Source organism: Anoplopoma fimbria, chromosome 13, assembly GCF_027596085.1.
Source record: "Anoplopoma fimbria isolate UVic2021 breed Golden Eagle Sablefish chromosome 13, Afim_UVic_2022, whole genome shotgun sequence".
NCBI lineage: Eukaryota > Metazoa > Chordata > Actinopteri > Perciformes > Anoplopomatidae > Anoplopoma > Anoplopoma fimbria.
The window spans coordinates 9,004,715-9,030,447 of NC_072461.1; the positions used below are offsets into that span (position 1 = coordinate 9,004,715).

Here is a 25,733-nt window from a genome sequence, read left to right on the forward strand (position 1 = left end):
CGCACGCACTCTCGATTGGCAGCTGCTGTTATGTTGAAGAGGTCTCACAGTCATTTCTATAATGTACCCGTGAATGTTGTGTTATAATAACATGGGTTTATTGTATCCCCACTAGCTTTCAATGATACTATCTAATCTAATCTAATCTATACAGAGGCTATACTGACAACAAAAACATGTCAATAACAATAAACGACAACTTTAAAAAAGTAATTCACTAAAGGTCCCCCAAAGCAGGCATACCATACTGTATTGATTCACTTTACAAACAAATATACAATTATAATGCAAGAAAGACACCCAAACAATAGTACAACAAAAATACAGAATACATTAAGATAGGCTTTTTAAAGCAAGTCTGTTTGAAATAGTTGCCAAATTATGAGGTATATGCCTAAATACACAAGCAAGAAAAATAATAATATGGAAAGCAAACAATACTCCTACCATATGGATCCAAATAGCCTGTCCAATACCTGCTTTTCCTGTCATGATGAGTCCAAATAATTTTGAAAGCAATCATTTTATAGAGTTTCACGAAGTGGTGTCTTTCTTCAAATTATTACAATCCTGATTATAACAAAAAATTATTCCTCGAGACAGTTGGTATCATACTGGCATGGGCTACTCATGTTTCTTGTCCTGGCATGATGTGATTGAACTTCTGCTAATTGCACAATTTTTTTTTAAATCAGTACAACAAGGCTATGAAACATTTTCTCACCATTAACACAAACATTTTTTAATAACTTGCAGTCTTTGCTGCATACACTATGATCTTAACATCTAAAAAAGAGTTGAATTTGGCATTATAGATTAATAACGAACATTCAAATGAGGATTCAGAGACATCTTTTATAGGAACAGGAGAATTTTCAATTTCAATTTAATCAAATATAATATTCATTATTTCTTTTATCCCAACATCATCGTCATCGTGGTCACTGTCACCATTTATGCAATTATTTTCTAATTGTTATGCAGATGTAGTGAAAAGTGCATCTGTTACGAAATGAAAATGTACAGTATTTGTAAATGGTGAAAGCTCATACAATCGAAAATGATATTCACAACGTATACATAAATGAACTGATTCCTCGCGTATCAAACATAAAATCAAAGTAGACTGTATTTGTTAAATAAATAGTGCTGAAAACGCGATAATAAAATCCTGGTTTCTGATTGGTCCCTGCTGAGACCGCCCCCTCGTAATTGCGGAAGTGGAAGTTGTCTAAGTTCAACCTGCTGTCTCTGACAGTGTTGCTCTTGTAACCGCTGTGCTTCTGGAGTTCAGAAACAGGGACTAATAACTCACAAGGATGGCTCTGTCTTTCGAGGGAAGAGTTGTGCTTGTCACCGGGTCCGGAGGAGGTAAATCTGCGGTTCCTCTATTACTAAACGTTAGCTAAACTGTCATTGCTGCTAACTGTAGCTCCGAATGCTAACCTGCTTGTTGCAGAGATTAAGTAACGGTATGTGAGCCAAATTATTAAAACAGTCAATGCACGAGTCTCTATTATTTTCGTCTGTAAGCTGCTCAGAAGTTAAATGCGGTACGTTAATATGCCAACGCTAAATGCGGACACTTGCGAAACAAACGTGAAGATGTAAAAGTAAACAATCGTTTAGACCATGGTATCACATTAACACATACTGCAACATTTAAGGTTACTGCATTGATTTGACTACAATAATGCGTATCAGCCTTTCATCTGAGGAACACAGGGAGCAAAGTACATGTAACGCGAATGACAATCATGTCAGTGCAAGTGTGTGAAAGGTCACATGGACCAGCACCGCAGCAGTGTTGATGTTGGTGTTGGTGTCTTACTCTTTAAGAGTATACAAACTGCATTCTAACCATCTGTCTTTATTTCCACAGGCCTGGGCAGGGAATATGCACTGGCTTTTGCTGAAAGAGGCGCCTCGGTTATAGGTAAATACAGAATCTTCATTTTCAAATGCGGAATTCAAGTAGATGTTATACATTGAAGTACAGCACAACACACAGGGACATTTAGCCTCTGCACTTAACCCCATTCTAGCACAAGGAGCTGTGGGCAGCTGTTATACAGGCCCAGGGAGCAGTTTGTGGGTCTGGTGCCTTGCTCAGGAGGCAAACTGGCACATCTCCAGCTACCAGTTAACACTCTTTACTTGGCCTGTGTGGGGACTTTAATCAGTAGCCCCTTCGGTTCCCATGGCGAATCCCCACGGTTTGAACTACTGCCGCCCCACTCCTCACCTAACATTTTTTTTGGAACAGATATTTCATTTATTTTTTCGTTGGTCAGTGCAACCAGACTTTGATCCTATAAACAAGGTGAAAGGCCTTTCCAAAAGTGAACCCTCATAACCTTTTTTGATGTTTTCTTTGGCTTATAGACAATGGAGACCAGTAATATTTTAAAAGTTTTCAGTGAATTTTTAGGGACTGGACATCAGTTTTATCTTTCATTCATTAAATATCCCTTTTAGCAATCTTATTAGCTTATAAACTAGTTTTTAACATAAGGTCTTATAACATTTGCTGCTGACTACATACAGAGTACAAAAAAACAACCGCAGTGGTTTTAATTCATACTACATGACAGTATGAGTCAGAACCTGCAGATTCTTGCACTTGCATGGCTCTTTGCCAAAGGTTACTGTGGGTTAGGGATGTACTGGTTTTGATTTTGGTAGGGATGCTCCAATACAATACAGGCTGCTGCCTGTTATATTTGTTCAGTCTTAGTGGGCAGCAGACTCAGTTTTCTGTGTCACAGCAATCCCTGGTCTTTGGACAGAAACAAATTGAATGGGTGCATCCTTAGATTTAAGAGATAAAATATACCTCAAAATAAGGCATGTCATAAATAAATGTGCAGTGCATTGACCATCACAGTAATGATGTAACCTTTTAGACTACACAGTCACAGTTGCAGGTGTTGGCATAAACATTTGCGCCCCCATAAAAATAATAGCTTCCCCTTATAACTGCACTGAACTTGCCCTCGAACTCTGACAAGGAATCAGCTTAGCTACACTCTTCTTCTAACCTAATCACTCGTGGAGAATTGCATAACTCACCCCATTATTGCTTATCTTTTTCTTCTCGTTGCAATAAAGTGAATGACCTTGGGGCAGACACTAAAGGGGGTGGAAAGAGTTCTGCAGCTGCTGATAAAGTGGTGGAGGAGATAAGAGCGAAAGGAGGAAAGGCCGTGGCCAACTATGGTGAGAAGTTTGGACCCTTGTCTTACATCTTCCTCGCACATCATTTCCTCCATCTGTTTTCTGTCTCTTACCTTGTACTAACCTTGTACTATTTTGCTTATGTAATGGTAGACTTAAAAACAATATTGATTTGTGTCAGATGGACTAGCTCACTGACGAAGCTGTTAGTGTATATTGAAGTATATCTCCCCTCTCATCTTTGTGCGTTTCACATATATCAGACAAAAAGAACAGAACAACACAACACTTTGATTAATGCGTTTCATAGGCAGTTTGGAAAATGGCAGATTTGTTTGTGAATATAATGTAAGGTTGGCGCACATTTTTCATCCATTTTATAACAAGTAAAGATGCCCCAGCAATAAATAACAATGTTCCTTTTGAAAAGGCGACTCATCATGTGTCCCTACTCAACATACTGAGCATCTGAGGGAAGATTTCAACGTTCTCTACTCCATAATTCAACTTTCTCATACAACTTTCTCATACAACCCTCTCCTTGTCAGTTATATTGTTGTCACACTAACTCTGCACACTTTTTCGTCATGCACATACAGATTCTGTAGAAGATGGAGAAAAAGTAATCCAATCAGCGCTGGATGCATTTGGAAGAATAGGTGAGAATTGTCTTTGTATGGATATCCCACGTATTGAATCATTAAATTATCTCAACCAAATTATTGTTTGTGCTGTTATTACTGCGATTATACTACTATATATAATACTGACATAATAATGAAATTTTTTTCCCCCAGATGTTGTTGTAAACAATGCCGGGTAAGTAATTTCAATGTAATAATCACAGTTTTTGCTACTTCCTATCACATCTGTTTTTGGAGTGGCTATTTGGTTGTAGTTACAATATTAATGGGAGTGTAGGCAACTATAACCATGTCAAAGAGAACCTAAAGTAAAACCCTTTCCTGCTTTTCTTTGCAAAGGATCCTTCGTGACCGATCATTTGCCAGGACGAGTGATTTGGACTGGGGTAATTGAACTATTCATGATCTTTACATTAACTTCACTTTTGTGGGTCATCTCATATAATCTCATATAATCACATAATTTGCTTTTGTTTGGGTCATCTAATAATCAAACAGCGCCACCGTACTATGAGTAAAAAAAACATTTGTTTTTAACTTTGGTTTGTTATCTCTGTCCCTTATGTCTATACAAACAGATTGTCTGTCTGTGGGAGTTTAAAAATCAACTGTACTCCTGGATCTGTTCCACTATGTTCTTATGTGAAATAATAGTAGTGCATCATTTAATGTGTTATGTATTATACTGCGTCATTGCTCTCACACTCCATTTCAGACCTAATTCAAAGAGTTCACTTGAGAGGCTCCTTCATGGTGACTCGAGCTGCCTGGAACCACATGAAAAAACAAAAGTTTGGCAGGTAAGGGGCCCAGCTACTTACTATCTGAGGTGGATAAAAGCTGTGACATCCTCCTTTTACGTAGGTAGGATTTATTTTTTCCCCATAAAGTTACAGTATCCTCAGCAGACAGACCATTGCTGGACATAAATCAAGGGGATGTCAGCATGGCACCAACTGCTGTTTGGTAATACATGATTCAGACGTCAGCTGAAGTACCAAAAATATTTCTTATGTGCCCCATTTTAGGTGGGCTCTTGAGGTTATTCACTTGAGGTAATAAGGAATAAAAAAGTATGTCTGCCACCAGATTATTATACACAAATTATGACTCTGACTATAGTCACTTGATACCTGTTAATATGTCTAGCTCCATTGGTTTAATGGTGTGCAATGAAAAAATCTGCATACTAATAAAAGCCCAAGACAGCAAATTATAGATGAATATGTAAATCACCAAAGAAGGAAGGAAATATGGTTATGTAGCACTACAGGTTAATCTAGTACTATTTAAAATGATGACTCCACATGAAGTGACAAAGAAGTCTGTGCAGGCTCACCTTATTATTCCAAGTAGTGCAGCATAAAAAATTAAGTATCCACTAGTCTGAAGTTGTAGAGTTGACGGCTTTTTCTTCACCTCTGGAGAAACCTATTGAATTCAATGAAATATTCAGTTGATAATTTATACCAATTTGAAGCAGTCAGGTATGTATATGCAGATATGTAGTGATCATGTTTTGAAGGCATAATCAGATACTTATGGAGGAAGGTGAAGATATTTTGACCTGCCTAGGGGCAACTAGGTGACATAAACAATGGCTGCATTCTGGACGTAAACTGAACACCTGTGATTTTCCTGTCCGACTATGACAATTAAAAATGTGTGCTCTGAAAAAGGCCTACTGAGGTTTGTGTGTTTTGAATTATAATTGGCATAAGAAGGTCACACAACCAGCTGTGCTCCCATGTTACTTCAGGAAGCAGACGGCCTTCACATGTGACCATGTGTTCTATTTGAATGGGAGAAGACAGTAGTTCATTAAACATTGAAGTGACATTTTGCAGAAAGTATCACTGCATTAAGCCCAGGAGCAGCTTATTATTGTGTAGAGTAGAAAACGGTTGCAAATAAAAAAATATTCTCCAATAATCATATTTTTCTAATGTCCTATGGGTTCCAAATTCAATCTTTGTGTTCAGTCCACCTAAGCCAAAGCTAATCATGTATTTAAAGGTAATACCACAACAGAATGAAAAGAAAAGGTTCATGACTCAGACAGAATTTATTATTATGTATTATTATATAAGCATTATAAAGAAACAAAGATTGAATATCCTATTAACAATTTGATTTTGCTGCAAAATATTTACTCAAATGAGGATCTGTAAGACCTGTTGTTTCTAAAGTATTTAAAAGGGAAATGGCCTTCTTTGTATATTTCCTGGACATGAAATTAGTGGTTTTATCAGTGAACTATTTGTAACAGTCACGTGATAGTGACAAAACATATATAGCTGCAGTGCACTCTCTGGATTAGATTAGCAGTAATATTGTATGTGCAAGACTGTGTGTCTGCTGTGCATACATGGTTTTATTTATGCATGTAGCCTGCACTCACACTTCTTCAAGTAAAATGTGTAGATTTACTGTGTGCAGTTCTGTATCCACGTTAGCAGTTATGTAATCAAGAGTGTTATGTGTGTGTGAATGGGCAAACATTACATGACTAGATGCCTACATAAGCATACTCCTGTGTGTTTATGCATGTGTGAAAAGTTTGTACCACTTTACAAGATTGTGTGTGTGTGTGTCTGTGTGTGTGTGTGTGTGTGTGTGTGTGTGTGTGTGTGGGCACCATTGCAATGCTTGTTACTGACTTGTTGCCTCGGGTTGTCTGTGGCTAGAATCATCATGACGGCTTCAGCCGCGGGCATCTATGGTAACTTCGGACAGGCCAACTATAGTGCTGCCAAGCTGGGCATGCTGGGGCTGGCAAATACCTTGGCTATCGAGGGACGAAACTACAACATCCATTGCAACACTATTGCTCCCGTTGCTGGGTCACGTCTCACAGAGACTGTCATGACGGCAGGTGAGCAGAGAGATTAAACAACATACATTATTGCATGCGATTATTGGTCCGTATAATGCATACTGTGGTGTTCTGCTAAGTTTAACCTTGCTGACATATACATGTATTTTCTTTTTTTTGGACAGGCCAAAATAGGCACATTTTCACCAAAACTTTTTATTAAGAAAAGCTGCAAAATGTAATGCCCGTGTAATGTTGATTTACAAAATTTGAGGCAACAGCACTCCCGTTTGACATGCAAATTTTTCATCTAATATTAAAGAACTGTGGTTTTTCACTGTTCCAACGGCCATGATGAAATCATGCACCCTGAAAGTGCTTTAAAAGTTTTAATGTGTCAGCCTTTGATTTAAACAGGCCGCCCTGACCTTCTTATTTTACTGTAGGTGTTAGCTGTGTTTCCAAATACTCAGAAAAGTATGAGTATGCATGCTAATGAAACATTTATAGTTTTAACGTTGAAATGTTTCTAAGACAGAAGGTAATGCAGCATTGGATATACACAGTGAACACAACCGAAAATGGCTCAGAACAGCTCCTAAATGTGGAATACTCTGTGTTGCCTATCAACACTATATAAAAAAATATATATAAATAACTGCCTTCATAATGACAAGGTATTTTAAAATGCAATGATTTTTTTGCACACTTTTTCGAAGGATCTAGTGAGCCCATAGAGAAGGGGAATGTTTTTCTATCCAACCGATCTCGGTATCTGTAAATGTCTACGCGTCACAAGCATATTGTGCATGCTCTGTGCCTGCAGCTCTGTTGACAGGGGTATTAAGTGACAAATTAGAGGAATGGATTTGCTGAACTGCTGTGCTGGTCTACAGTAGCATCTGTCACACTGCACTGTGCCAACTGTCGCAGGATGGCCTCACCTTAGTAAATGACTTGCTTCCATATGTTGGCTTTCACTGACTCAGGCTTTTCTAAAAAATAAAAAAAACAACAACAAAACCAATCTTGATAAACATTGCAGGGTGCAGTGAAACAGAATGCCTGCTCTTTTACTAACATGTTTTGTTGATTGAAGGGTACAGATATTTTTAGCACACATATGGTGTCTGGTATTAAATCTTTTAACAGTTCAAGCAGAGAAAAAAATATATATTTACTTTACCTCATGCCAACATGTTAAGGAATCTGTTTCATTAATTATTAAAATAAAACATATTTTTTAGAGATTTTAACATTTTGAACTAGACTTATGTTCTAATGCATTCAAAAACTATTCTTTTCCTGCTCCACTACCAGTGCATGATTTGTGCTATTTGTCCAGCAATATATTATATTAATGAAGTACACGGATGAGTATGTAGTAAAAAATTCATAATGATAAAACAGTGAAATAATACATTACTTGGCTTTTTTTATATTAAGAGCATGATCATACATATACGTATACTTAAATTCTAGTTAGATATAGAAAACAATAAATGTATTTTTTACTACTTCCCTATTTCCCCCCCTATAAGTCTGTTTTAAAATGGGTTCAAATAAACAGCAACTCATAATTCATGTAAGCTCTGTCAAAAGAGGACAAAAGCTTGAGGCTTGTCTAATAACTCAGACCATATAGCTGTTATATTTTTTAAATTAACACATGAAGCAAACACAGCGTCATTTAAACAATACACTAACTCCCAAAAAGACACTGAAGTAGAAGCACCCCTTTGCTGTTTAGGACAATTGTATAACAAATGTGCAATAAAAAGAAGCTCTGCTGCGCTTAATTTATGTTTTGTTTTATTCAGAACTTGTGGCGTCTCTGAAGCCTGAGTACATTGCTCCCATGGTCCTCTGGCTCTGTCATGAACAATGCCAAGAAAATGGAGCACTGTTTGAGGTGTGCAAAAAAAAAACAGCCACACTTTCTTTCTTTCTCTTCAATAAGATGAATAAGATCTCAGCCCCACTGTATTTCCATGTAGTTTTGTATTTATTTTATCACAGTAATGTACAATTCACATATTCATTCTCCATAAATAAATACATATATATATATATATATATATATATATATATATAGAGAGAGAGATTTTTTTATTTTTTTTACATCCGTGTGTTCGCTTATCTGCTCATGTTTCATCTCCTTTCAGGCTGGTGCAGGCTGGATTGGTAAATGTGAGTATTGTGTGTATTTCTCCCCAGAGAATGTCTGTATGCATTTATGATATTCATTAGCCTCTGGTTCACTACTGCTGTATGTGTGTGATTTTCAATAAGCAGTGACCTCTTTATTTGTGTGTGTCCATGTGTGCAGTGCGCTGGGAGCGCTCTCAGGGCTGCATTGTGAGACAGAAAAACCAACCCATGACTCCTGAGGCTGTCCGAGACCAGTGGGACAAAATCTGTGATTTCACTGATGCCACCAAGCCTGCGAGCATAGAAGGTCCGTATTGTCTGAATACACGCTCAGATATGCAATACCCTACAAGAGCAGATGTATTGGTGCATGTGTTCATACTGGATATGTACCCTTACACTTTTATGTGCATTCACACACAATTAAATAAGGACCATAAAGTAAATGTCATGATGTCTTGCTTGGAGTTGAGATGTTACTAAGGTCGTTTTCACACAGATTTTCTTTAACCCTGCTTGTCTGCTGTCACACTTGTTTGACTCATTCTGTGTTGAGTCAGAATGATTCAAATTGCAGAATATAATCAAAGCCATCAGATGCTTACCAATTGAGAAACCATGCCCATTGTACAGCATGCTCTATCTATTGCATTGTGTAGGTTAATACCCTGGTACTCTAAAGTACCAATTATCTTTCATAAAAAAAGGATTTAACTTGTGGGACAGACCTCTAGCTTCTTAAAAGTGTCTACTGTAGCTTGCTACCTCAACAAACTGTATACAAGGCAGTTCAATCCTTTTTCTTTAGTTTCTGTCAGCACCATGAAATTAATGTCAAAGGAATGATGTTTATTATGGGTTTATATAGCTATTTTATAGCTGTTTGAGTGTGACAGTGTGTGGCATTGGTAGATTGTAATTATATGAGCAGGAAAAAATTTAAGTTGGTAATTTTTTGTGATTATATTTAGTTGTGACATACATAAAATTAGGTTGTAAGAAGCCTGTATGGGTTGGAAGCTCAACAAAAATGATTCAAGCTAAATATTGAAGTGAAAAATGAGTGTTGTAGTCATGAACTCACTCTTACTTGACTGAACTCAGCCAAGTAAGCCCTTTTTTACTATCAGCTCGTCCGTAAGAACAGAGAGTTTGGTAACATAGAGCGAGGACAAGATGGTGTTAGAGATCAACAAATGAGGCGGAGAAAAGACGTTGAGGTGAACACGATGTTGAGTACAAACAAGCCTAGTGTTGTTCCCGAAAGGTCTCATGCAAACAAGAGGGTGGCGAATGTTGATTATTATTTCTCTCCGCCTCCTCCATACCTCTCCACGCTCTCAGATGTGCATTTCGAGGAAAGGGCGTCGGTGTTAACATTAACTGAACGAGGGTGGCAGTCCCATGGGCCGCTAGCTGGCCTCATTAGCATGACTTTGTAGTGCCTCCTCATTTGTAGCTTATTACAGAGACTTGCTGCTGCCTCTGTTTTGTAACTGCCTGCAACTGAGTGACGGTAATTAGTGGCTGTGGTCCTCCCAGTCTCTGTTTCTCTGTTCCTCGGTTGTCTAAGCTGTCATCCCCTGTTTGTGTTGACTCAATCTCCATGGGTGTTCATAGCTTGTGTTACCTGGGTAGATATGTTTACGTTTCTAGACAAACTGAGAACACACAGTGTGGACTCAGTGTTCCAATGTGTTGTTTCTAATGTTTGAAGGATAGAGACCTGGTCATGTTTATTCTTAAAGCATGTGGATCTCAAAACCATCCATGCATTTTGAAGCTGTTCCTGGATCACCATGTGTTAGATTGAAATTCTTATCATGTGTCAGCATCTCCCTGGAAGTCTATTTATCTTTACTTCGATCAATTTAAATTGAGATTAGAAATCTTTTGGCGCTGTCGGAGCAAAAACATGTGTGCAGGTTTAATGGTAGTTATCTGGGGGATGACATTTGAAGATGAACTGCATATACGAACAAATTGTCAGATATGAGGGACCCTAATCCTTCTGTCAGAGGCACATGTAGAGACATGTTGATATAATCATTATTTTATAGTAAATGATCAAGTTCTCTTGGGGTGATTACAATTTGACAACAATTTAGTCTGAAAATAAAGAGTTGTAACATCCTATATCATGAATATAATAATATTTGTACTAAAGAACCCAAGAAGTCAAGAACCTATCCAATTTTAGTTAATCTAAAAGCTTCTCCAGCTTTAGATGAACTGATGCAGATGAAGTAAAACAGTGATGCAAGTCATCATGAGAGATAATCATGGTTTCATCGCATGCCTTTATTTTGAAAGAGAGTGCACTGTTTGTAAAGTGCACTGTAACTAAACAAGTAAATTCTCGAACTGTTGTCGAGGAACCAATTTTGATAGATTTGGAATTAACAGGATCATTTTAGCTGGCTAACCCAATGTTAACCTGTAAAAGGTTAAACCACGCAGGAAGAACGGTAAAGACATGGGTGGATCTTAAATAAGCTTGTCAACAGAGGTGAAAGCTATTTGCATAATATACAAGTATCTGTCTTTGTACATGGTCTGGGGTATCAGAGATGCACATTCCTAATAGTTGGCGCTGATGATTAATTATTTTACTTGTTACTATATCTTACTGTGGTGTCTTTTCTGGTGGGCTTCTAATCATCCGTCATTTCTCACCTTTGTGTAGAGTCTGTACAGTCGATCGTGGGCGTGCTGTCTCAATTGGATTCAGATGGAGAAGTGGGTGCCAATACAACAGCTGCTGCTGCTGCAGCCTCGGTTTCAGGGGTCAATCCTGTGAGTAGAGATTACTTTTTGCTGCTTTATTTTAATAGACAGTAATGTGCAGTGTATCTGAATGTATTCAAAAGTCTTTCAAATCATTGAACTAGTAATTTTCATACATTCTCGGCTGCTTATCTGAACCCAGGTTGCATGAATATGATAAATTATATCATCATTATTTTATAGTCGGGAAGTACTGTAAAACCTGTTAATAGATAAATAATTTTAGGCCATATTGTCCTAACTGGTTTTCGATCATGCTTTCGTACTTTGGTTTTTAGGATTGTGAAACGGATATAAGATTTTATTCAATGTGGTATTAAAAATGCCTTAAACAGTAACATTTTTATTTTTGGTTAGCTTATGCAGATCCATGCCACACTCGCTCACATGTGTATAAGACCGTTATAGGCAAAAAAAATACAGTTACAGTAAACATTATTGTGACCTGAGTATTATGTGCTTGCAGTTGACCCTATTATATCAATAATCATAGTTTTCTGTCTCATTTAAAGTATCTTACATATTGCCTTGATTCCGTCATTTTTTTCTGGCCTCTGCAGTTCTTTTCACAAAAGTTTCCCTCCACCTCATTTCCTTATGCTCCGTCATTCCTCCTACTGAGACTTTAGTAGCTAGCGACTGTAACGGTTGGTTGAGGATGACTTTAGAAAGTGTGGAGCTGTAAAATCTCTGAGTGTTTCAAACACGGCAACTCATGACTCTTTAATACCACCACACTTAGTCAGGGAAGATAATAACATTATTCGCAAAGCTCCGACAACATACATAAGTACTTTGATGTGTGATGCATCACCGTTTCGTATTTACAGGAGACAAGTGCCACCTCAGATTAGCTTTTAAAGCGGGATGTACAAAAGTCGTAGGAGCACAAAAGCACAGCTCCCTGGATGTGTGCTCCTTCACTGTGTTCCCGATCATTGAATCACAGAACGTGAACTGGTTACCGCTCACTTTCACTCACTTCAGTGGCTGAGTTGCTTAAATAAAACATTGAGCCACAAGTATAATTGCACCACATAAAATAATTATCCACAGAGATGGCCACAATTTTCTGTTGAGCTGGTTGTAGCATGAAATCGTGAGACTATGTCAGCAGTTTAATCTGTATTTGTAATATTAGTCAGACGAACGACTGAACCGTTTCCTTCCTGTGTCTGCACACACTGTTACTCTGAGTCAATATAGTATACAATAAAATGGCTGATTAATTTAATCAATGTTTAATCAGGATGAATGCCTCATTTAGTGCAGTGTGGAGGCTGGTGCGACATGTATTGTTTATCTTATTAGCATCAGGCAGCAGTTGCATAAAAATCTTTACTGGTATCATAATTACACACAGTGGTGGCATCCTAGTGGTTATGACACACACCATATAACCAGAAGGTTAATGGTTTGTTTCCAGCTGGGGAACTTTGTGGCACACTAAACCCTTCTCATTCCTCATCTTTCCTGTCAAACTGACAATAAAAGTAAGAATAACTATATATCTGGCAAAATCTTGATCGCCTAATATATTTCAGAACCTGATCTGTTGGTTTAGTTTTATTCTGTCAGACAACAACCTACACATAACCCACTTGCTCACAGTAAAATACACAAACGCAAACCAACATGAGAGCATGTGAATCATTCATAGAACAAAACAAACTATAAATAGTATTTAACACAATCAAGGTGCTGTGCGAAAATTTTTGATATTTTGGGGAAAATATGAACAATGTAATAATTTGTGTGTCTGCATATAAAAAATTGTTTTGTTGATCTTGCGTTTAAATTGCATTAAAACTGCAATGTTACATGGTAAACTCTGCTTTATCACACTTCACTACACATTTTGTCCAGTAGTAACCACATTAACTTTTTAATCATTAATTATACTAACTTTTGGTGACCTCGTTTCTTTAACATCTGGCAAATCATTAATAAAACTCACTAGCCTGCTTCAATAATATCATAATTCAGTACCTAAAATGTTAAATCATGTCTGTGTGTGTGTGTGTGTGTGTGTGTGTGTGTGTGTGTGTGTGTGTGTGTGTGTGTGTGTGTGTGTGTGTGTGTGTGTGTGTGTGTGTGTGTGTGTGTGTGTGTGTGTGTGTGTGTGTGTGTGTGTGTGTGTGTGTGTGTGTGTGTGTGTGTGTGTGTGTGGACTTAAGATTTGGAACAGAGTCACAATGTAGCCTCAAGACAAACATCACCATTGTGTCCTCAGTTGACTTAGCTTTGTGATTAGTGTTTGTGTATTTTGTATATTTGTGTAGTGCTACACGCACACACACACACACACACACACACACACACACACACACACACACACGGTGTGTTAGTTGCTTGTGTGTCTTTGTCCTTGTCATGGTTTTGTGCACGTATTGCTTAAATTACACCACACTGTGCTACAGCTGTGCATATATTTATATCATGTCACGCAAAGTATCTCATTAGCTCTACCAAGGTTAGCATTGCTCTGTCCATTCACACGCTTGTCTGTCATGCAGGTGTATTCCCTTGTTGGAACAAATTCAGTTATGTGAAACGTATAAGTGTGGCATCAGGTTTTAAATTAGTAGATTAGTAAGTAAAGTTTATTCCTGTGTCAAGCCAATATATAAGGGTTGTCCTCGTATACGTTTACAAGACCTTGCTGTATGCCAAGTATAAAAAATGACTGCCAGACATCTTCCGGTAACAAAATAACAAAGCAGGGCTGAAACAATTAGTCAGTTAATTGATTGGTCAATGAATGGCAAATTAATCAACAACAATTTTGATAATTGATCATCATAAATATCCCTTATTTCAAGAGATAATTACCAATCATTCGGTGAGCCAGTTGAGATGGTAGAGAGCTTCAAGTATGAGGAAGCTCTCTCTTGGAATCGCCCCTTGACAATAGAGTCCACTTTGATCATCACATTACCGACATCCACAAACGGTGTGTTCCTTGTGGCTATTTTTTTGTGATCGATGTTCATCAATTGTTCCTATGTGTGTTCAGGCTGTGAAAACAAATTACCTCTCACACTGGACCATTATCTATCCGTCATTCTTTAGTTTCGGCCTCTGAATTCCAAAGATTTTCCATTTCTTAAGTGATGGTAAAATTGATTTCACAGGGTTTTGACTTATTGGTTCGCCAAAAAAACGAGCAATGGGAAGATGTCACCTTGAGCTTAAGGAAACTGAACGGTATTTTTCACCATTCTGACATTTCATGTACCAAACTATTCATCGAGAAAATCTTTTTAATCAATTATTTAAGAGAATTAACATTATTAGCACGGCTGTGGCACATGAGGTAGAGCGCTTGTCCCGTAACCACAAGGTTGGTGGTTCAAACCCCTCTACCGGCAACATGCCGAGGTGTCCTTGAGCAAGACACCTAACCCCAAGTTGCTCCCCGGGCGCTTCATTGCAGCCCACTGCTCCTCCGGGATGGGTTAAATGCAGAGAAATAATTTCCCCATTGTGGGACTAATAAAGGCTTAATTATTATTATTATTATTATTATTATTATTGATCCCGTACTGTAGTAGCCGTAATGGAAAATTCATGATCAGTTTCTGTCTTTTATTATCAGAAAGCTCTGCCAGAGGATCTCAGGCTGGGATTAACAAGGGTTTTTAAAACATTTACAATACTGCTAAGGGCTCCGCCTGCCTGAGCTTTAAAAGGCATTCGTGACTTTGTGACGTTAACACTTGATTACTGCGACTCTCTACGTTCAGCCCATTTTCAGGCTGCTCGTTAACAGAAGTGCAAGAACAAATTGAACATGCTCCATTTCTGGCCTCCCTGCTCTGGCCACCAGTCAAGTTCAGGATGCGTTTTAAAATGTTGCTGACTTACAAAGCTCTGCCCGGTCGAGCCCAGGAGAACATCCCTGAACTGCTGATTCCTCTAACTGGGAGATCCCACAGGTCCTCAACATAATTACTGCTAATAATCACAGATTAAAACAAACAGGAGATCAAGCCTCCTTTTGGTGCCTTTATAGTTATTTTTTTTTGCTTTTATTTGCTTCCCTTATGTCTGCCTCTTTTATCTTATTCTTTTCTATGACCTTCACAACTTTAAATCACTTTGAAATGCTGAATACTTAAAAAAAAAAACATTTCTACTATTCCTCAGCGCGTTTACTCAGTTTATATTGTCTAAGAAGCCTAAGAATCTACAGCCATGCTAGCGGCTCTTACTTTAACTTAAAGCCTCTCAGGAGGCCCCCCACAGTTATTAGAATTCATCACCTGGAAATTCAATTCAATTCAGTTTATTTTGTATAGCCCAGAATCACAAATTACAAATTTGCCTCAGAGGGCTTCACAATCTGTGCACATGCGACATCCTCTGTCCTTCCCTCACATCGGCACAGGAAAAACTCCCCTAAAAAACCCCTTTAACAGGGAGAAAAAAGGAAGAAACCTATGGGAGAACGACAGAGGAGGGATCCTTCTCCCAGGATGGACAGAATGCAATAGATGTCATGTGTACAGAATGAGCAGCATAACAGTTCTTAGATACAACACATTCAATGTATATGACATAAATGATTCATATAATAAGACTACTTATAATAACAGCAGCAATTATTACAGTAGAATTATAGCCATGAAAATAGGGATAGTAATGTGACTAATAATAATAATAATGAATGTCTTTACTAAATTTCAATACAATCCATCCAATAGTTGTAGAGATATTTGAACCAAAGTGGTCGATCAACTGACCGGTTGACTGATATTGCCAACCATAGAGTTGCGCTGCTGGCATAGCTAAAAGCTGTTCAGAAAGGTGCTATAAATAAGATTGATAAATTATTTGATTGTCTCAGTAACTATGTTCCACCTATATGACCTATACTTTTCTGCACACCCTTAAAATTGTATATTAATTTTCTCCGCCTAAATAACAGGATACCTTTTTATTTCGGCCCCAAATAAATTAAACTGACAATATGTTCACAAGCTGACAAAGTCTCCTCTACTTTCAGACTATGGCAGTGGGACAAAAACTACCACCGTCCACTTTCGTCTTCACTCCCACCCAGTGCATCCTCTATGCGTTGGGGGTCGGCATGTCCACCAAGGACCCAGACCATCTCAGGTGTGTATATTTGTATATTTATGCTAATAACTAACAGCCCGAAGGGATCTGTTTAGTCAACCTGTGTAAAATGTTATAGAACTCTTCCATGCTTACAAACACAGGCCTTTGCTAGTGTGATGTTTCACATTTCAGTCACTAGTAACATTTTCACGTAGGTTCCTGTATGAAGGCCATGAAGACTTCGGCTGCCTCCCCACCTTCGGGGTCATTCCCTCCCAGGCAGCCATGATGGATGGTGGGCTGAGCTCAATCCCTGGACTCAACATAGATTTCACACGGGTTAGAAAACACACATGTAATGTCGAACATGTCTGTGTGTGTGTGAGTGTGTGAGTGTGTGTGCTCATATGCATATTTGTATCCATCTGGTATATTTCACACAATAATGCACACATTACTCATGCTAATGAGGCTTTACAGCATTGGTATGATTATATATCACAGCTGTTCTAATATTCTGTTTAAGGTATTGCATGGAGAGCAGTATCTGGAGCTTTACAAACCTTTACCAACCTCAGGTATTTCCTTCTTTACTATTATAAGCACTTAATGTACTTGCTGTAAATTTATTAATTACAATAAAAGCCATTTTAGAGCCTCACTGAGTCATTTTACTGGAAATCATGGTACTGTGTGTAACTCTATGTCACATAACTGGGAGCAGTCTTAGTTTAATAGATAATTTAGACCCATTTTAATGATGCCTCCAAGTATAAGGATCTCTAATTAAGGGCAGCTTACCCTATTAAGCCATGATGGATTTTTACTTGATATCCTATACTAGCATATCCATACTTGTAAAATACCTTAATACTGTATGGACCAGTGTGGCCCCAGTTTGTGCCTCTCATGTAATATGATTATAATCAAGTCACAGAGCTATGCTTTGTTTGGTAATATTAAGTACTTACTGTACATGACTCAAGTACAACATTTTATTAAAGTAGAATGTAAACGGTTAAATTATTTTCTAGGTACCCTTACCTCTGAGGCCACCATAGCAGATGTGTTGGACAAAGGATCCGGAGCTGTCATCCTCTTGGATGGTGAGTTTCTTTTCCCTCATACTCTGTGTTTATTCAACATGCATTTGTTTTCATCACTTTAATGTGTCTTTTCCTGAAAGTTGCCTTTCAGGCTGAATAAATGAAAGTTAATTTTCAGTCTATGTCTGCAGGGATTGAAATAATGGACTGAGAACGGCTCATATTCCTGTTTGACAATTCCATAGAGATGAATGATATTAGAACCACTGTGATCTATAATTAATCCGACTTAAAACAAATAACATGGGACCTGAGGTTCCATGAGGATTCTCATAGAGATGTAATTTCTTTATACACACAAAACCAATCAGCGCCTGTTATCCTCCCGGAGTGAAAGCAAAGATATTTTTGGTGTGACGACACATTACAGTTACATCCTGCAGAAGCAGCTTTGTTTGGCTTGGTTGTATTTTGAATTTACCTAATGAAATCAACCGGTTAGTACATTGAGCTTTGCTGCGAGACACGTCCTCATTGAGGAGGTCTGGATATAATTATTCCTGACAGCTGCTAATTGGTGCTGCATAGTCAGCTTCCATGTGGTTCCTTTCATGTTTCCTCCTGCTGCAATTTTACTATAAATGTGCTGTAATGAGAAAATATGGGTGAAGCTGACGTTGAGGCCTTTCTGTAAATACATCAAATACTCTATCATTTTCATTATTCTCTTATCTAGCTACTTAATATATCTACTCAACTCCACTTCAGAGACAAATATCGTGTAGACAAACAGGCCTGTCACAATAGTCACAATATCAACTTATTGCACATTATATGGAAATGACCTCAATCATGTTTGCTGACAATGTGATGTTGCCTGTTGTGTTTACATGCGTGTTTGTTGACATAAGAATGTCACCAACATTTTAGCCAACACAATGCCAGAACAACCAGCAGGGTCTTTTTTGTTAACGGAGCCTGAGAGTACATTTATTTATTGTTTTGGTTATTTTATATATGTTTGATTTATTTTGAATATTCACAATCAATTAAGAATATTCTTAAGAAGTAAAAGTTAATGGCTCCTTCAAAGACCATTCTTGCATTATTATTATTATTATATTATGAATATATCAGTGGCATGAAATGGTCTTTAAATGACAATAATAGTTTATCGCATTTATTTTCTGGGACAATAAAAAATGTCTTCATAGTGGGCAAGAACTCCACAGTGTACCTTTTAATAGATAATTACTTTGGAAAAAAGATATACTACATAAAAAAAATTGATGATGCCGTTATTGAATATGAATAGTATTAATCATAATAAATTATATTTATATATATTTTTTTAAACTTAGCTTCACTCCCACATCAATATGTTGCTCACACATAAATGCGGCAGAAACAATAATACACAAATATAATGTATAGTGATATAATACTGGCCATTGTGCTGCATTGAGTTATTTTACTTTGTTCCTGATTATACCTTTGTACTTAAGTACAAATATATATTCAACTTACGATGTACTTTTAATTCACTGTGGTATTGCTAGTTTTACACCAAAATCAAGTTTGAATGCCACCTTTGTGCTTCTTTACAGTGAACACCTACAGCGGCGACGAGCTGATCTGCTTCAACCAGTTTTCAGTGTTTGTGGTCGGAGCTGGAGGGTTTGGAGGGAACAGAAACTCTGAGAAAGCCAAAGTACATATTCCATGTTTGAGTAACAAAATCAGACATCCGGAGCTATTACTGCCTCATTTTTTATTTGTTATATTTGTGTTTTATTACCTTCAGGCTCCTCTGCCTCCACCTAAACGGGCACCAGATGCTGTGGTGATTGATTCTACCACAAGAGACCAAGTGAGTGTGTCTGTGTGGGTTTAGTTGCAGAATAAATTAGCTGCATTGATGATGTGTGGGTGAAAATAAGATAAATATTGTTTTGTGCCTCCAAAATAACCTTTTAGCCAACATTTGAAGAAGTGTTGCACAAGATACCCATACATTTAAGAAAAATGAAACACTGACTGTATGATGCAGCAGAAAATAAACGAAACCCCTTGAGCAATTTAAATGACTGCAACTGTATCACTTCAAAGACATTTTTATTTTAGGTATCTCTTCTTTTGCCTTCATGATAATTTAATTTCATCCCACATCTGTGTACGAAAAGTTCAGGGGTTTATGAATTAGATATAGATCTAAACAATATCTGTTTCCTCTGCGGTTACAGGCGGCCTTGTACCGTTTGAGTGGAGACTGGAACCCTCTTCATATAGACCCAAGCTTTGCTGCCATGGGAGGTGAGAGTCAGTACATTTATTGTCCACTGTCCTCAAGGTGTCTGAATTTGTATTTGTCAAGATTAAAACTTTCCCTAGGCTTGGAGTTCAAGTTATGTATTTTGATCTAATTAATACATAAACATGCTATACTCATAAATGCTCTTTGACCAGGCTTCAAGGCTCCCATCCTGCATGGCTTGTGCTCATTTGGCTTTGCTGCGAGACACGTCCTCAGGCAGTTTGCCGGCAACGACCCCTCCAGATTCAAGGCTATCAAGGTAAGCAGTACTCGTGATTTAAACCCTGTCATACATTTTATGAGTCATTGGGCTTCATGCAAGAACCACATGTATAAACGGGTTAGTTATTCATTGGGCACGTTTGAGTAATTCGAGAGGCTTTAGTGCTTGATAAATTATAGAACATTAAATACTGTTATAAAATAATTTTATTACAGATCCATCAACTCAACCACCCGCTCTTAAACCCCCTGTCTGTCTTTCTAAGGTTCGCTTTGCAAAGCCGGTGATGCCGGGTCAGTCACTACAGACCGAGATGTGGAAGGAAGGCAACAGAATCCACATCCAGTGTAAAGTCAGTATTTAGAAGCAGTGTGGATTTCACTCATCGTTACAGATTTGTTGTTAAATGAGTCGGATCTGTCATTTCAGTGCTGTTTCCTGTTCTGTGAACGTTCTGCATGTGTTCTGATTGGTTCTTCTCTTTCCTCCAGGTGAAAGAGACCGACTCTATTGTGCTAGCTGGGGCCTATGTGGATTTACATGGAGCATCAGACGCTTCTCCAGAAAATCTCACTCAAGTACGTCAGTCTGAAAATGCTCCATTGGTCTTTTCTTTCTATAAAACTCTTTCATTGAAGCTCCTTTCCATGTAGTTCTGTAGATACTTGAGATAAAATACATTTTTGTATAAAGTGTTTATATATGACTTATATACGGTTCTTTCCAACTTTGTGCAGCAAGGGGCCCTGAAGAGTGAGCTGGTGTTTGCAGAGATCGGCCGTCGTATTAAAGACACGGGCTCAGAGTTGGTCAAGAAGGTGAATGCCGTGTTCGGCTGGGAGATCACCAAAGACAGCAAGATCGCTGCACAGTGGAGTAAGATTACTGAATGGTCTACAAACATATTAAACCAACCACTAGTTCACTGAGGAAAAAATATCCGATTTCTCTTGTCCAACAAAGGAAAATATTTTGCAGTAAGGCAGCATGAAAAACATACACATAAAAAAACATGGTAAAATAATGAAAACAATAAGACATTAAAAGGGCTGATACAATAAAATTCAGAATATATAGAATATTTTATGTGATAAAAGCAAGAAACACTACAGCAATACGTTTATGGAAAAGATAAAGTGCTAAGCTGTGCGGGGAGCCAAGGGCCAGTTTATGGTAAGTCATAACTTAAAGCATTTATTATGTATATTTTATATATGTGGGATAAATAGGAACTCGACCCCGTTGCACCTATTTTTTGGAAACCTGTTTCTCACGAGGGAAAGATGTCAAATTCCTTTAAAGAGGATGCCCCACATTTGCTGAGATGGATTTAGCTTTTCAGTGTTATTTTCTCTGTTAAACGTATCCGACAAAAAACAATGGAGTGCTTTCACCGATCACCTTGTCAGTGTTGCTCTGTTGATTCCAGTTTCACACATTTGAATCGCTATCATAAGAAGTCACTTAGAGGCTCAAGACTTTGTTACACCAGGAACCCCCTGTCAACATCATATTACTATATTGCTGCCAACTACAGTCTGTCTCTTCATTGCTGTACTAACACTCAGAAATCAGTCTGAAAACAGGATTCACTCTGAGACTGACCCATGAAACAAGTGCTTAAATATCAGTATGAAATGTAAAGTTGACAAGTTAATTTGAACCAGATTGACATCTTGCTAACAAGTTGTCTAAATTAGCGGTTCAAACTTTTACAAATCGGTATAAAAGACAGAATAAGAACTCCATATGCTAGTAAGTTGTGAAAGCAAAACCAAACAGCTCAACACTAATCAACTAATCTTCTTCTTTTTGCCTTGCCCTTTTTTTCCTCCAGCCATTGATCTGAAGAACGGCAGCGGCTCCTTGCACAAAGGCCCTTACAGTGGGAAGGCGGATGTGACCATCACTGTGTCAGATGAAGACTTCATGGAGGTGGTGCAGGGGACACTCAACCCTCAGAAGGTAATAAACAAGTAATCTATTCAGTCATAATGAATCTCTGTTGATGTGGCATAATTTACCCTCTGTGCTGTGAATAGACTTGTTTTATTCTGCATGTGAAAGCCATATTGATACTGTTACAGTGTACACAGTACCAGCTTTATATTGATGCCCACAAGGGGAGCATCTTAGTTTAAGTTTAATAGAACAGATGCTAAAATGTTTTTCTGGCAATAATGGATCCTCATATTTTAAATTCTGTCTTTTTCCGATGTTAAAATCCTATCTCGTACATTTTAATTAAAGCGAAAGTGCCTTTGAAGAGCCCTTCAATCTGTAATGACTTCTCCCTTGATCTCATCATGTCAGTAAAGAAGGAAATAAAATGATCCATCAAAGCAAGTTCAGAAAGCACTCAGTGCGGGTAATCAATCGCCGCTACTTGTTATGTCTGTAGTATCTCATCTGTCAGAGGGAGTGATCATCACTGTACAGAATTTATATGCTTCCTGGAGCGCTTGATATTGATCTGAGGTCAGTGTGTGTGCGATCTTTACAAAGAGCGTCAACAGGCTGTGGTGTTGAAGGTCCCTCGGGCAGGGTGGTTTTTTCCCGGCTTCGCCGTTGATGAAAGGGGCAGCTGGAGAATGATAAGTTGGAGAAGTTAAAAGGACTCTGTGAACTGTCACCCAGGGTCGTCATAACCGTCTTCCCCTGGTTGATTCTAGCCGGGGAAAGCACTGCGTATCATCAGCTGTTCAGCTCACCCACAAAGAGACTTCTCTGCTGCTCCCCTCAGCTCTGAATCTTGGAACATTATTTCATTGTTCTGGTGCCAGAACAGTACTGGTCACATATTACCTCTTGTTTCTTTTCGTTTGTATAAAGTGTTAGCTGCAGGCCACATCTAGGCCGCATTTCATTCCCTGTGTACTTGAAAACCACTAACATCTAGAAATTAGAGGAGACTTTGTGCATTCTTTAAACAAAAAAAACAAAAAAAAACAAGTATTTCTGTCATTTTTCTAGGCATTCTTCTCTGGCAAGCTGAAGGTTAGAGGGAACATCATGCTGAGTCAGAAGCTGGAGGTCATCCTGAAGGACCATGCCAAGCTCTGAGCTCTTCAGCCAACCAATCGGATAACTGCACCAACTAACCGACCTACCTACCAGCTCTCTCCATCTGTCTGCTTTTCTTCTCCTGAGTCATGTGTGTGTCCTTACATGCTTAGCCACAAAACACCATTTAAGATTAATACTGCTTCAGAATGAATTCTCTCCTATAAATTAACTTTCACTGAAGTCGTAGAAGGTACAGACTACTTGAGGCAAATAGAGGTTTTCTTCTTCGTATCACATGGATGATTATGATCCGTCCCTGCTTAATGTGCACTTAACACATCTGCCTTTAAATATCCAAACGGGAAATTTAACATGGATTTACATAGATTTGATTCAATTTTACAATTTTTTCATTCAATAAGATATTAGGAGAAACAAGCATCTGCTACAGTAAACCAAATTTGTGCCCATCATTGGGTGAATGTACTGGATGAGGTGATACCAATTACAATCTTAGCCTGTTATAAAGCTCAGCCAGACAGCCATAATTCAGTGGGCTGTTGTTTCATTTCAAGGACTAAATCACATTCTCAGAAATAGTAGTATCCAGTGGTGTGGTGGAGGGTATTGCAGGTATGCAGGATATACCAACCTCTTTTTCCAGCACTTTACAATATATCCATCTATCAGTGAGAAAGCCACTGGGATATTTAGGAGGGTTTACCCTCTTCTTCCTCAGTAAAATGTACTCGGCTGTACACCCACCTCATCAAAGGCCACTACACCACTGGTTGTATGTAATTGATACTGCAGTCTCAACAGAACCTTTGAAATGTATAATAATGTAGAGTTAGCTAGTTATGAAAATAATGATTTTCACTTAATTTTTAATGTTGATTCTACAATTGTAACAAAATTAAATGGTTGCTCTTCTATGAAAATAAAGTAATCCAGAAACAAAGCTCATTTCTGTATGTTTAATAGTGCTGCACTATGGATTGTAATCACAGTGGCTGTAATGTATATTTTTTTATGATAATGAATCAAATGACTATATAAAAGGGGTATGCATGCTTAGCCAGTGGCATAAGGTAGTTCAAGTTACATTAGATTAAGCATATAATTCTGTTAAAGATTGCTAATTTTACATGAGTTCTTAAAACGGCAGAACATCGATGGGTCATGACAACAGACTTAATGTTATTTGGCTAGCGTGGTAGCTTCAAGCTAGTTGGGTGTGTTTCAGCAACCAAGCTTTATCCTTGAGTCCACGTGGATGTTTATGCCAAATGTTAGGAATTTCTCCCAAGGTATTCCTAAAATATCTCATTCACGAGAATGGGACAAACAGACGCACATAGAATTCTAGGAAAAAGCCTATAGTATGTCATAACAGTCTATTGCTATATATAGTGTGTCATACAAACTTCATATTCACTATCGTAATATGAGTTTTTATGACTATTTTGGTTGCTAAAGTATGACTGTTTTCGACATACTATACTATGAATCTTATTTGATCTTTTGTTGAATTGTTTCGACAAACTATACTATGACTTTTTTGCATACAATACTATGACTTTTTTATGACTTGTTTAGACTTACTAAACTAGTTTTTTCTTTTTTTGCTATACAATTTATGATTTCTTTTCATATTTTAGGACTTATTTTAGGACTTTTTGACATACTAATATATGACTTATTTCAACTTACTATTACTACTTTTTTCGATATGCAATACTATGACTTTTTATGAAAATACTCTACTATAACTGTTTTGAAATACATATATATGACTTTTTATTATTTGTTTTTACATACTGTACTATTACTTTTCCATCATACTATACCATGATTTTTTAATGAATATCTTCTACATACTATGCTGTGATGGACAAGATGATAGACCTGGCTTTTTCAGCAGACCAACAGGCCAGTTCTGTCAGGGATAGAACATGTATTTGCAGGTCCCTCCAGAGATCAATGGGTTTAGGCAGTCTGGCTGGGAGTGGAACTCACCTCTGTATGTGAACTTTATTGATTATGAGAAGGCCTTTGACAGCTTAGATAGAAAAACACTCTGGAAGCTGCTCAGACATCATGGAGTTCCAGAGAAGCTCACCAACATCATCCAAAAGTCCTACGGAGGGATGGTCTGCAGGGTGATCCACAGAGGGCAACTCACGGACGCCTTCCAAGTACACACAGGAGTAAGGCAGGGATGCTTCCAGTCACCATTTCTCTTTCTTTGGCGATAGATTCCTTCAATTGCAACCAATCGTCACTGAAGATGCAGCTGAAAAACACCCCCATGCATGATGTGCCACCACATGTTTCACTGTTGATTTTGCAGATGACAGTGGCTGGTTTTCTCTCCCATACCCAAAGCAGATGCAGGATAAGACCAATCTTGGTCTCATCAGACCAGACCAACTCATTACTAGTTTGGCATCCACATGGGGGAAGAGCAAAATTTTAAGGGTGAATGTCTTGCACTGAGGAGAGG

The 25,733-nt window shown here is 38.0% G+C and overlaps 1 protein-coding gene across 1 annotated transcript; it reads left to right on the forward strand.

Moving 5' to 3' along the window:
• Positions 1 to 1,227: 1,227 nt before the first annotated feature.
• hsd17b4 (hydroxysteroid (17-beta) dehydrogenase 4) lies at positions 1,228 to 24,186 on the forward strand. The gene is made up of 25 exons (XM_054610250.1): positions 1,228 to 1,371; positions 1,883 to 1,936; positions 3,112 to 3,219; positions 3,777 to 3,836; positions 3,975 to 3,996; positions 4,161 to 4,207; positions 4,537 to 4,621; positions 6,509 to 6,696; positions 8,457 to 8,548; positions 8,802 to 8,826; positions 8,966 to 9,094; positions 11,474 to 11,583; positions 16,583 to 16,695; positions 16,854 to 16,977; positions 17,165 to 17,216; positions 17,673 to 17,744; positions 19,292 to 19,395; positions 19,489 to 19,554; positions 19,928 to 19,997; positions 20,151 to 20,257; positions 20,487 to 20,573; positions 20,713 to 20,799; positions 20,959 to 21,097; positions 22,059 to 22,186; positions 23,195 to 24,186. Exons 1-25 carry the CDS (start codon positions 1,320 to 1,322, stop codon positions 23,282 to 23,284), a joined length of 2,211 nt encoding a protein of 736 aa, XP_054466225.1. The 5' UTR covers positions 1,228 to 1,319; the 3' UTR covers positions 23,285 to 24,186.
• The last annotated feature ends 1,547 nt before the right edge of the window (positions 24,187 to 25,733 follow it).

Bases quoted from the DNA above. Each gene is read 5' to 3' on its own strand.
- hsd17b4 (XM_054610250.1), top strand. From the start codon at position 1,320: ATGGCTCTGTCTTTCGAGGGAAGAGTTGTGCTTGTCACCGGGTCCGGA. The intron at 3,837-3,974 runs GTGAGAATTGTC...TTTTTCCCCCAG, and splicing joins GGATGCATTTGGAAGAATAG to ATGTTGTTGTAAACAATGCC. The intron at 11,584-16,582 runs GTGAGTAGAGAT...CTCTACTTTCAG, and splicing joins CGGTTTCAGGGGTCAATCCT to ACTATGGCAGTGGGACAAAA.